General features: G+C 37.2%; 1 protein-coding gene across 4 annotated transcripts in view; it reads left to right on the top strand.

Annotated features, from left to right (window-relative positions):
- TRAPPC8 (trafficking protein particle complex subunit 8) overlaps positions 1 to 13,493 on the top strand; it is a 51,548-nt gene that overhangs the window by 19,607 nt on the left and 18,448 nt on the right. For all 4 annotated transcript variants that reach the window (XM_066562732.1, XM_066562715.1, XM_066562742.1 and 1 more), the window contains 11 exons: positions 1,098 to 1,198; positions 2,677 to 2,782; positions 4,292 to 4,423; positions 6,378 to 6,602; positions 7,637 to 7,745; positions 8,462 to 8,656; positions 8,843 to 8,973; positions 10,055 to 10,129; positions 10,816 to 10,942; positions 11,982 to 12,139; positions 12,917 to 13,359. In XM_066562732.1, coding sequence (XP_066418829.1) covers positions 1,098 to 1,198; positions 2,677 to 2,782; positions 4,292 to 4,423; positions 6,378 to 6,602; positions 7,637 to 7,745; positions 8,462 to 8,656; positions 8,843 to 8,973; positions 10,055 to 10,129; positions 10,816 to 10,942; positions 11,982 to 12,139; positions 12,917 to 13,359 — 1,802 coding nt within the window. The remainder of the gene's footprint in view (positions 1 to 1,097; positions 1,199 to 2,676; positions 2,783 to 4,291; positions 4,424 to 6,377; positions 6,603 to 7,636; positions 7,746 to 8,461; positions 8,657 to 8,842; positions 8,974 to 10,054; positions 10,130 to 10,815; positions 10,943 to 11,981; positions 12,140 to 12,916; positions 13,360 to 13,493) is intronic.

Below are 13,493 nucleotides of genomic sequence, written 5' to 3'. Positions count from 1 at the left end.
TCTTAAAATGTGGAAAGGAGAAAAACTAGAATGCAACCTCCAGAAAAATTGATCTTTAAACTGATAACTCAAAGCCAGACATAAAATAGCTTTAGAGTATCTCTTTTAGACTTAAGTAAAATACTTATTTTCCAGAAATTCAAGACTCCGTCACTATAAATATGGTATTGTACGTGTTTTTGGGTGACTTAAAACTTGAAGGCTACACTTTGAGTATGTCACTACTGAATTTCACTCTAAACATATACTCATTCATAATATCCTCCTAAGAATGATGGTGTTTATGACTAAAATAATTTTAAACAAAATGAATGGGAGTACTGGGGGAAAATGAGTAATTTTATCAATTTTTAGAAGATACATATTTTAAACTTTAGTCTGGTTAACTTGCTAAAATTCGAAACTCTGCTTCATAGACCCATGGAAGCATTATTGTACACCTTTGCATCTTGATTAAAACTTTTACTTAAATATCTGTTTTTACAGTTCAGAAAGTTGCTCTGCATTTGGATAATATGAATAAGCAGAATAATATTAAGAAATCTTAATTTCCAAATGAATGGAAGCTGTCTTAATTATGAATTTGTTGCAATTTCCTAGTCTTAATGTTTACTTTCTGCAGAAAATCTTTGCTATAATATTTCAATCTGTGAGAAAAGCAGTAAAATTTCAGACTGTGTGTTCACTAGAGTTTCCTTGGAAGCTAGTAATGTAATTTCATTTAGGCAAAACTGAAAAAACAGACCTCATCTTAAAATACATGTTAGTGCTACTTTGCAGGAGCAATCTTCCTGATAATAGGAAGTTCTTTTGGATTTGTAAAACTGCACTGAATCAATGCTTCTTCACAATGTTGGGTGTACTGTCAATTGCAAACACTTCTGTATGTAACTCTCTGGCTAGTTACAAGCAGAGCCATAAATAGGCTGTTGTATTAAACCTTTTATCAGTTAACAGTGTATTGGATACTTTTATATGCCAGTAACTGATTAGATGAAGATCTTGAATCTAATAGCTATTGAAACATGTTCCTCAGTATTTTGAGGTTTATGATTTGTTGAAAAACCTACATTGACTTTACTGGATTTCTCTTGTAGGAAATGGCAGCAGTATCAGCTTTTCTTCAGCCTGGAGCTCCTAGGCCATATCCTGCTCATTATATGGAGACAGCAATTCAGACCTACCGAGATATCTGCAAGTATGTTGTTTACTTTTGTACTGATCTTTGTATGGTGAAAGCTGAAAGATCTGGTGGCTTAACTTTCTTGCCCTGAACAGTAATAGTGTGCCAGATGATCACAAAATGATGGTAACATTTTAAGGAGTAAGATAAACTAACATATCTAGGATAGCATGAAAGGAGATCTGGGCTCTTCTTAACAGAGTGCTTATTGAACTTGTGTATTGAATTCACATGGTAGATTTTTAGGTAGTGGGATGGCTGCAAGGAAGGTTTCTGTGAGAAGACAGCAGGAGCTGCCTGTGGCAGAATCAGTTTTCACTCATCTCCAAAATGAACCTGCTGCTGTCCAAGCTGGCAGTGCTGCTGTTACCTCTGTGATAACACAGTTAAGAAAGGGTAAAAATAGCTGTGCAGCAGCTGGGAGAAAGGAGTGAGAAAATGAGAGAAACAGCCCTGCTGATACCAAGGTCAGGAGAAGACAGGACTTCCCTGCAGCCTGTGGTGAAGACCATGCTGAATCAGATTTTCCCTTGTGGCTCATGGAGGTGCATGGGCAAGCAGGGACCTACCCTGTAGCCTGTCCCAAGGCCAGAGCAGGCGGATGTACCTTGAAGATGGCTGTAGTCTGTACAGAGCCTATGCCACAGCAGGTGGCTGTCAGGAGCTGTGACCTGTGGGGAAACCACACTGAAACAGTTCCTGAAGGACCCTACACTGCAAAAATTATACATGCTGGAGCAATTCTTGAAGAACTGCATCTGTGGGAGGGACCCCACACTGAAACAGGCGAGGAGGAGGAAACAGCAAAGGAGAAATGTTGTAAATTAATGTTAAAAGACCACAGCTTCTTCTCCCTGTTCCTCTGCCTTGCTTGTGGGGAGGAGGAGGTAGAAGAATTTGGAGTAAACTTGAGCCTGGGAAGAAGGATTAGTCAGGAGAAGGTGTTTTATTTCTGCTTTTATTTATCGCTGTGCTATTCAGTTATTAATTGCCAATAAATTAATTTAATCTTCCCCAAAACAAGTCTGTTTTGCCTATGACTAAATGGTGAGTGGTCTCCCTGTCCCTTTCTTGCCACATGAGGTTTTTAGTCTGATCTTCTTCCCCTGTGTTGCTGAGCAGTGGGTGTGACAGAGCAGCTTGTTGGGGACCTGGTACAACTTGCCAGTACAACCTGCTTCTAGCTGTTGGATTTCTTGTTTATCAGATAATTTTATTTGGTACTCTTAAAAGCACAATAATGTTCTAAAAAATGCTCTCCAGCTTTGACTTTCATAACGCTCCTGTTATAGTAGAATTGGACACTTAACATGTCAATCTGTATGTGGTTGTTTTGTGGGGAGTGAACTGTCATATATTTTGCTTTAAGAAGAATAAGCTACAGAACCTCAGTCTGATGTCGTGTCTAGCAAATTAGTAAGATTCAAGATAAAAAAGTTCTCTGAGGTTTATTTTGATAAATATTTATTAATACATGCATGTTTTTACTTCAGGAACATGGTTCTGGCTGAACGCTGTGTACTGCTTAGTGCTGAAATCTTAAAAAGTCAAAGCAAATATTCAGAGGCAGCTGCTCTTCTGATTCGTTTGACCAGTGAGGTAAAACTTAGTAGCTTTTTCCATTTCTGCCCTCTCACTATTTGTTTTCTTACTCAAACACTTCTAGGTTGCCTTCTGATTCTTGTGCTACAATATTTTCTAGCCAAAGGTAGCAAATGAACAGGTATAGAGCATGAAGTGAAGAAAACTGTGTACACTGTAAGTGAAGGAACTAGTACAGTTACTCTTTTTCTAGTCAAATGACTTGCTTGACTTCCTTAACCATGCTAAATATGTTATCTTTGGCTTTGTAACTAATTTTCTTTGACATCTGCCTAGCTCTTGGATGGTGTAGCTTACAAACTCAAGTGTTAAAAGTATTAGCATGGCTTGCTAGAGCCATAGTGGACACTATCCCATATATAATCAGAAGTTCTCTATAGTTTAGGCAACTAAGATTACTGTAGCTCAGCTGGTATGAATCCTTAGAACTTTGCTGTGTAAGTGAAACCGTACACTTCTGTGATATTAATTGGTGAAAATTAGCATGGATCAGCTTCTGACCCAGGAATTGTCTTGCTTTAAAAGGAATGAAGAAAAATGTTAGTGTAGCATCTCCTTTAAAGCTTGGAGGGAATTTTAACTAGTAGTTCTGATTTCATGGCCAGCTGCACCAAATGTGATGCTTCTGAGACCTTCCTTGGACTGCTTAGGCACGGAATAAATCTGTTTAGTTCTGTAATTTTCTTTCTCAAGTGTCTCTGTAGCTTCATTCTTTCCCTTTCAACTTAAGCTTGCTATCAGTGTTTACAAGAGCAGACTAAGTTATTAAAGCAAGGAATTTAAATCCTGTTAGGTCTGCATGGTCATTTTACAGCTTAAAATTGCACATAGTATTCCTGTGGAAAATTTTGGTAGTTGCAAGGAAAATCTTCACTGGATACTATATTGGAAGATACAGACTTGAGCATCATTGATAGTGTGGAGTTCAGCTGTGGTAAAATCAAGTAGATTCTGTTCTGATTGGTTAAAGTAATATAGCTGTGTCTTGGCAGAAGAGAAGGATATAATAGTAAGAAAATGTACATTAAGAAATCAATACGTTCAAAAGGTTCATGTGATAAAAATTCACCAAGTTTCATTGCTTCCTGTATTTTTCGGTCATCCTGGTAGAGGTCTTATTTTTTGGTTTTAGCCCTAATATCTGCAGGGGAAAGGGGAGGGTAAAAGGTGGGAGAGTTCTTCAGAGGTAATGGTAAGTGTTTGAAACTGTAGCCTGAGTAACTGAAAAAGCAGAAAATACTTCTTTTGTTACTCATACTGAAACGGGTTCATATATGCTTCGCTGAAGTAAGTAAGAACATGATGGCATTGAATAATATTGAAAAATACTTTTTTTTAGTCTTATTTTATGTACTCACATATGTATATAATGTTTGCATATAAAAGAATCTTCAGCTTCACAGAACTCTTACAACTTACTGTCCCTCTTAGCATTAAAACAAGGCCACTGTTACCTTTATGGTTTTATTCGACTCAGGCTAACTCTTCTTTTTTCCTTTTAAACAGGATTCAGATCTTCGCAGTGCACTCCTGTTGGAGCAGGCAGCCCATTGTTTTATAAACATGAAAAGTCCCATGGTTAGAAAGTTTGCATTTCATATGATATTGGCTGGCCACAGATTTAGTAAAGCAGGCCAGGTAAGTATTATCTTTCCACATGGAAAATATGCCTGGTATTAGATACTTTGTGTGTCGTTAGTCTGGAAAAAGATGCTTAGCATCTGACACTTCTGTGCTAGTCTGCAATATTCTGTTTTGTAATCTTCTGAAAATGATTTCTGGAGTGATCACCCTAGCCTTTTACTTCTGTTTTTGAAGGAATGCTGAAGATCACTGACTTGAAACTTAAGTGATGTGTGTTTTCATTTCTGGGTCTCATTTTATACACAGTAATTTTGCTTTTTTGGGCAAAGGAATATTTTTACTCCTGAGATAAGAGTGAATTGCGGGAGATAATTATTTGTTAAACTCAGCTTATTAGAATAGTAGCAGAATTTAGGTATTTGTTTTTCCTGGTGACTTAAATACATGTTCTGTATTGGTGTGTGAACAGTCACAACAAGCCAAAGCATCTCTGTGGCTGTTAGACTTGAGTGGCAGTTAAAGCAATACAGATCAGATTGTTTTTACTCCCATTCACATTACTTTGCAGGCAGTTCTAACGGTGGTAGATGAACTTCTTTGGATAGAACTTTTGTGCTTTGTTTCTGCATTAGTTGTGGGATATATTCTGTTAAGATAGCTTGTGCTTGATTCCTGCTGGACTTCTTATTGCAAGACAATAATACAGGAGAATCAAGGTGTCAAATTTCTGTTTTAAACAAAGCCCTGTGGTCTTGGCTGGGGATTTTCTCCCACCCTACCCAGTCTCAATCTCACTGTCCTGATAAGGACTAGAAAAAGTATTTTTGCATTGGTGGCTTCTGTGATGTAAGGAATAGTAGGAATACTTCACCCCCTCCTTGGTTTTCTTCATGCAACAGTTTTCCTGTCTGTTGTTACAACAGAACAGTAATGGCAGGAAGCTATTGATCAGTTTTTCATGTTTTTACTCTTTTATATCCTGTTCCTTTGTCTGGGAAAGTGAATGCATTTTGTAAAGTTTTGGCTTTGTGTAAGAGCTCTCTTTGCTGTTTGTATCTAATATTTGTAGGGATTCTGGTTTCCAAGAAGTACTTTTTCAGTGTTACAGGAAATGTAGCTATTTTATTTTTCCTTAGAGGTACGAAACTATAAAATGGTACTTAAGAGAAATCAGCCAGGCTGTTTAGCTGCAGACCATAATACCATATTTTAAAGTGTCACTAGTACATGCTGATGTTAAGGATTTACTGCTTGTACTCTGCTGTCATCACCATATCAGTGTGAGCGTGTATTAGATTTTTTCCCCATTAGTGCTGTAAGTAAGGGAATGCTGTTGCCATTTTTTAGAAGCTGAGACAGCTGTACAGTGAATGACTATACAGCTGTTCAACACCTAGACTTGGGATTGAATGCCTGGGTCCTGAGGTATGTGCAGGAAAGGAGCTATGTAGCTTACAGGGATCAGTCCATCTATCTCCCAGTGGCTGATACGATGATTGGTAATTTTTCTTGTATGTAGGGCTGTGTTTTGTTGGTTTTCTTGGCATGGATTTTTGTCCCAGATACATATACTGAACAGCAGTTGGCTGAAAGTATCACACTGAAAGTTCAGTTCAGGTGGAATGAAATGTATTACATCTAGCTTATGTCCTGAGGCTTGGCAATAGAGCTCTGTAGACTTTAGCAGTCAGTCCTAAAGGAACTTCAAACACTGTTTTAAAAGTAATCTTTTCTTATTTGCTTTTCTAACTTACTGCCTGTTACTATAGTCTTTGAAAATGTGAACTTAATCTGGAGGCCAGGCTCTGTACTGTAGGAACAAGTACTTCGGTGCTTAGATTAGTATTGACCAGATTCTATGAGGCACAGTTCTGAAACATTACAGTTTGCATAGTGGCAGGGATGTGGTAAAAAATACTTTTCTGACTTAACTGTTCAGTCTTCCTAATGTTATAATTTCAGTCAGTGGATAACAGGAAAATTTGACAAATGACCTTTTTTCTTGCAGAAGAAACATGCCTTACGTTGCTACTGTCAAGCCATGCAGGTTTACAAAGGGAAGGGCTGGTCTCTTGCAGAAGACCACATTAACTTCACCATTGGTCGTCAGTCCTTTACGCTTCGTCAGCTGGACAACGCTGTGTCTGCCTTCAGACATATTTTGATCAATGACAGTAAACAACCTCCAGCTCAGCAAGGAGCTTTTTTAAGAGAATATCTTTATGTCTATAAGGTAAATTACTTCCTTGTCTCTGTTTCTTGAGTACTAAGTAATTTTGTTGCCACCAATTCTCTATTAAATCATTAAATGATTTTCTGTTTTATCTGCTTTGTTCCAGAGTTTTTTGGTTTTTTTTAATCTAGTTGATGTGTTCAGTTTTTTACTTCAGAATTCAAAAAACCTGCACATGCTGCATTTCATGTGTGTAGTGCTTTCACAGATTTCATGTGTGTAGCGCTTTCACATATAAGTATATGGGTTATTATCACAGTAATGTATGTGTTTTTATTACAATAAATTCTTCTTTTTGAGGGTCATAGCTGGATTGTAGTTGTGATAATTTTAGAGGAAATGGGTCTGTTCTGTTTTGATCAATTTATAATGATTTTGAGGGCTTTTGATAATACATGTTTAATAAAGACTAGATAGCTCTGTTATCATCCGTATAGCAAATTTCATTCTTTATTATAGAATTTGTTGGATCAAGTGACTCATTGAGTTGTGTTTAAGTTCATGGGTGATTCTGGATTGCAGTATACTATATACATCATGGGGTGTGTAGTGCTGATATTGCCACAGAATATGCAGCCATGTAGATACTGTCTTTTAAAGCTTATGAACAGAATTTCTGGGGTGTTTAAGTTATGGCAGACCTTACTCAAAGGCTGGTAGTTGAATCCGCAGCTCAGCTTGGTGAGAGTCTTGTTTAATGCTGGGGGGATAGTAAATATAGTTTATCAAATTCTGAGTTAGAGAGTCAAGCTTTGCATCAAATAAAGCTCATAACAGCAATGCAACCATGGTAGTGATTAGATTTCAGGGTTAAAATAATTATTCTCCTTTTCCCATAAGAATTTCACAAACTTGAAACACCTATTATAGAAAAAATAAAACAATTTACAACAAGTTAAACAGTTAATTGAAATTATTTATTCCATCTTAAAAGTACTTCCTGTTCAAACATTGAGTGTTTTTAACTTGGCTTCCTTATCATTCAACCATTGGTAATGTACATGACACTCTGTTTTCTTGCTCCTTTGCTCCAGAATGCAACCCAGCTGTCACCTGATGGTCCCTTACCACAGCTTCCTTTACCATATATTAACAGCTCAGCAACTCGTGTTTTCTTTGGCCATGATCGACGACCAGCAGAAGGTTAGAAAATTTTAAGTTAACAGTTTCAAGTGCAGGAGTTGGTGCCATTTAAAAGAAGTCTGTCATTATGTAAAACTAAAGTGACTAGGTAACTTAAAAATATTTCAAAAAGAAAGCTTGAGCTTAATATCTACTGGCTGGATGTTTTCAGGCTTTCTGTGTAAACATGAAATCTGTGTGTGTGGTTGTGCGGACTGTCACTGTTTTTCACACCTGGAAAGCTTCAATGCAAGTCTGTAATGAACTTCATGAAAGGGATTATTATTGCTGTAACAAATACTGGACGCTAGTGGCGATGCTACAAATTAGCTTTACAGTTAACTTCCTCTAGGATGAAATATTTGAAACACTCTGATTCCTGAGTGTAAAGAAAGCTGAGTGGAAATACTTATATAATCCAAGGCTGTACTGTGGAGTTGTACTCCGTTATAAAGTAGAAATGATTTGTAGCCTGGGTATACTATGTAGCATGCTAAAATCTTGGAATGCTGTAGAATCCAAATTGAACTATATTCAAATTAATCTCAGCGTTGTCTTCCATGTGTGCATATCAAACTGCCCTGCAACTCACTTTTTAAAATCAATTGTAGTATAAGAATTATAGTGACCTAGCACTTAAATATTTTAAGAATAGTTACCAAACTGCCAGTGCAGCCCTCTGATGCAGCTGTTGCACATCACTGTTCTAGCCTTTAAGACTGCCTTTCTCTTCCCAGGTGAGAAGCAGGCAGCTACACACGTAAGCCTGGATCAGGAATATGACTCAGAATCATCTCAACAGTGGAAGGAGCTCGAGGAGCAGGTTGTGTCTGTGATAAATAAAGGAACAATACCTTCAAACTTTCAACCAACGCAGTTCTGTTTAAATCGTTACTCAGATAACTCCAAATTTCCGCTTGCTGTGATAGAAGGTAAAGTTAAGATTTTTATACTTCAGAAATAAACTGAGTTAGGAAATATCCATACAAATTTATCTATCTTATTAGAGATTTGAGCCAACATTCTTGTGCAAGTTTTGTATGTGAATACTCTGAGACAGCCTTCAGATTGTGATGGGGAAAGCCTGTTGTCATTATTTTCTTGCACTTTTTTGATAGAACCAATAACTGTAGAAGTGTCCTTCCGAAACCCTCTGAAAGTTCCTCTTCTTTTGACTGACCTTTCATTGCTGTGGAAGTTTCAACCTAAAGACTTCAGTGCAAAGCATGATGGAGAAACAAAAGAGCAGGTAAAGAAAGCTTCATCCTTTTCCAACCCAAACAGCTGCAGGTATGCAGTATATATTGAGTATTCAAAATTCCAGAGTATGAAAACATTTAAGCATAAGCATTAAACATGAAGATTTAAGTGTAAACTAAAAAAAAAAAGGGAAGAAAAACAGTAGCTACTTAAACAATTTTCATATTACCTAGATTTTCCTAGATCTGTAGGACACAAAGCAGCCAAGTTAGCAAAAAATTCTAACGTGCATTGTAAAGCTGAATGCAAAACAAAATACTTCTAAGATTTCATTATATATGTACCACGTCTATTTTGAGTCACACTAGCCTTGACTTGCAAATATGAGTGTCAGTAGGTAAATTATCAAATACCTTTTTCTTATTTGAGTTGTTGTATGTAGTGAAATGTGTGTTCTGCAAAACTGTACTCATATAACATAGAAATATCTTAGTATCTTGATTAGAAGAGAAATGAAAACTTACTGTATTAAAAATTAATGTTTTGAATACTTTAGATGAGCTGTTGTGCTACTGTTTGACTTAATACTTCAACTAATGCTGCCAAAAGCTCTGATGGACTGTTGTCATATCCAGGTTTTAAAGGTTTTAATGTATTCTAATACTGAGTAGTACAGTAAATTCCTAAATAATTTGTTTTCCTGGCCAAAACTTTGGGAACACAGTGATCTCTAAAGGTTCTGTAAGTATTTACCAGAGTTATAAACATGGTTCTACATAGTTTAAGTCTCAAGGCTTACCATACACTTTCCCTTCTGTTCTGACCTGAACTGCTACTTTAATGATGTGATAAATACTTCTGCGAATATCCGTGAAACAGACTGGGAATGGTTCCAATTTATAGTGCTAAATCTTAAATTTCTCTTAAATAAATGTTTACTGAGCTCTCAAGCTGCTTTTTTAATTCGTAAATGCTGAGAAGCTGAGCATGTAGCACTTGCTTTTCCAAACTGTTTGGAAATTTATGTGATTTTTTTCCCTTGAGGAAGGGGAAGGGTATTGGAAATATTATTTATGGCAGTTTCTCTGCCTAGAAGTAATAGTATCTAAAGAGCTGTTTCTTCTTTTCAGGGTACATGTGATGAAGATATGGTAGGAACTGAAGCAATAGCAGAATTTTTAATTAATAGTGAGGAGACAAAAGTGGTAAGTACTATACTTTGTTTTAAAAAGTCTTTTCAGCATTGAACTTTAGTATGCATTTCAGACTTGTTATGATCTGAACTTAACACTAAACTGACAGAACACATGACTGAATCAGAAATTCCAGTACCTCATGTATCTTATCATTTCATATAAATGTGACAGGACCAGAGACAGTGGGCACAAGAGGCTGCTCCTGAACATGAGGAAATGTTTATAACTTCATTTATAACACTTACTTACTTTGTAAATGTGATGGTGCTTGAGCACTTGGCACAGGCTGCCCAGAGAGATTGTGAAGTATCCATCTTTGGAGATGTTCAGGGCCCTTTGGATGTGGTCCTTGGCAGTTGGCTCTAGATGGCCCTGCTTGAGCAGGCAAGTTGGGCACGATGACCTCCAGAAGTCCATTCCGGCTTCAGTCATTCTGTGATTCTGTTAATCACAGTGAAAGTTAACGTTAAGGAGTTTTTTCTAATGTAATGAGCATTTCTCAGCTCTGAAGTGGTTTGGTAAATTCTGTGTATATGAAATTTTCAATCTAGTAAATGATCTATATTTACTGTTGCCATTATAGCTGACACAGCTATAAAGTAAATGTAGCCATGAGTGTGTTTAGCAATTGGACATTTAACTGTAATACTTCTTTCTAGTAGCAACAACAACAAAAATTTAACGTATCTCCACAGGCAAGACTAAAGCTCTTTCCCCATCAAACAGGGGAGCTACATATTCTGGGAGTCGTTTATAATCTTGGCAGTGTTCAAGGTGCTGTGTCATTAGATGGGATAGATCCTTCTATTGGATTACAGACAGGTAAGTGTATTCTTACTTTAAATTGTGTTTTTCTGGAAGGAGGAGACATGGCTTCTGCACATGAGAGCAAAATTCTAGTGTCTAATGTTCAACTATCATGATACAAGGCCTTCCGTCAGGTAGGGATGTAGAAATAAGAGAAACAACTGAAATGGAAAAAGAACAAATTGGCTCTTGTAGGAATCCACAAGGAAGGATGCCAGATCCATACTTTGCTTCTCCTTTTAAATTTGCTAAATTTTTGAAATTTTTGAATGTAAAAAAATCAAAATGTAAATATTCCATCTATGCCACGTTGAATCTATAACAACTTCCATTTACTCTCTTGCTGTTAATTTTTCTTCTGCATCTTTTTGCGTTAACTTTCAACTTTTTTGTCTAAATGTTGCACTGAAGTCCTTTCTCTAGGTTCCTAAATTTAAATTTGGCTGATAGCTTTTTTTTTTAGCTTTTTTTTTAGCATCTTGAATTTCCTTTACATTACTATATAAATTGACAATTAATTGCATGCTACTTGATCTGTTTTGTTGAATCATTCATCTGAAATTGTCTCTCATGTGGTGAATTTAGTTGTTAGATGAAACGGAAATCAAAACGTGTCTGAAAGAAATAGAAACTTTTTTAGAGGCTGGAAACCTTTTGAATAAAAACCATTTGGAGAGTGGTAGCTGTCTTTAAAGGAAATAATCCTCTAAGTGACTTTTCCAGCCTGGCAGAAATTGGGAAAGGAAATAAATGCCATCAGCTTCATGCACTGTCTGCCGCTTCCCTTCCAGTTGTAGTCAAACTATGGAAGGGCAGAGTAAGCCCACAGCAATGGATAACTGGCTGTTGGAACTTGAGCCAGCCATGTGTTATGTGGCTGTAAGCTTTGAATAGTTCTTTGTTGGTGATGCTGCTTAATCAATGAAAACCACATTGCATGACGAAAAATAACTTTTGAGATTGGATTGGGAGCTTTGGATCATTTCTTAGAGACAAAGTCAGGAATTACTTAAAAAAACCCAACTAAACAAAAGTTTGAAAACCTCTTTTTCAGGGAAGTTTGTTTCCAATGGGTTATCTGTACGAGGAAGACAAGATTTAGAAATCCAAGGACCTCGACTTAATAACACAAAAGAGGAAAAAACATCTATTAAATATGGACCCGATCGACGTTTAGATCCCATTATTACAGAAGAAATGCCTTTGTTAGAGGTATGTAGCTACTTCCTGTTGGCAGTTTTGAGAAAATAGCTAAGTGCAGTTTATAAATGCAATTCTAACAATGGGGGCTTGGATTTTGGTAATGCCTAATCTTTCCAGGTAATTTCTGATCTGTCAGTGACAAACTTGTGTGGGTTTTTTTTAATTGAAACTTGAAGCCTCAAAATTAGTATCCTTCTGAAATTGCTATATTCCCTTTAGAATTTTAGTCAGCAGCACCTTTGGTAGCCAGATTTTAAAGTAAACAGGGAACAGTCAAAGAAGCTTTTTTCTGTTTGCTTGTCATCCATCCAGAAAAGTTACTCCAACTGGTTAATTAAAATACAGTGCTTTTTCTTTCTAGGGTTATTAAAATGGTGACTGGTTAATGATAGGGGCCTATAGAGTGGGATGGATCAGCTAGAAGGGACTACAGTGATCATCCAGTCCAGCTGCCTGACCAAGTTACAGTATGTTAATGGCTTTATCTAAATGCCTCTTGAACAGTGTCAGGCTTGGGGCATTGACCACCTCTCTGGAAAGCTATTCCACCCTTTTGGCCACCTTCTCCATACAGAAATGAATCTTAAGGTCCAGTCTAAACATCCCCTGGTGCAGCTTTGAGCCATTCCCACATGTCTGATCACTAGATTTCAGGGTTAAGAGAACCTCCCTCTTCACTTCCCCTCAGGAAGCACTAGGCAGCAGTAGAGTTTGTGTTGTTTTCTTGTCATTCCCAACTTGGCTCAGTGTTCAGGTTTTTATTTTTTCTTTTTCTCTCCCATACAGGTGTTCTTTATAAATTTTCCTACTGGGCTTCTCTGTGGAGAAATCAGAAAAGCGTATGTAGAATTTGTGAACGTAAGCAAGTGTCCTCTTACTGCACTGAAGGTCGTGTCCAAGCATCCAGAATTTTTTACTTTTGGTGGAAATACTGCTGCTTTAACACCGCTAAGTCCTTCAGCCTCAGAGAACTGTAGTGCTTACAAGACTGTTGTGACAGATCCTACCTCTGTGCGAACAGCACTGCTGTCTTCAGCTTCTTCTGCAGACTTTGGGGTTGGCACGGGAGGTTCACCTGAAGTAATACAGGTTCCACTTCCTGATGCTGTTCTTCTTCCTGGGGCTTCAGTGCAGCTGCCAATGTGGTTACGGGGACCAGATGAAGAAGGTGTTCATGAAATTAACTTCTTGTTCTACTATGAAAGTATTAAAAAGCACTCAAAAATGTGGTAAGTTCTTCTAATCTACCTTCTCTGTCATGCTTATTAGATTCTGTGATTTTGTGATTGTAATGGTAAAAGTAAATATTACTGAATTTCTCTCAGTCACTGTGATGATATGAAAATGGCCTGTTATTTGCTAT

This window comes from Molothrus aeneus, chromosome 1 (assembly GCF_037042795.1).
Source record: "Molothrus aeneus isolate 106 chromosome 1, BPBGC_Maene_1.0, whole genome shotgun sequence".
NCBI lineage: Eukaryota > Metazoa > Chordata > Aves > Passeriformes > Icteridae > Molothrus > Molothrus aeneus.
The sequence above is the reverse complement of the archived record's forward strand: the minus strand, read 5'-3'. Positions and strand labels throughout refer to the sequence as shown.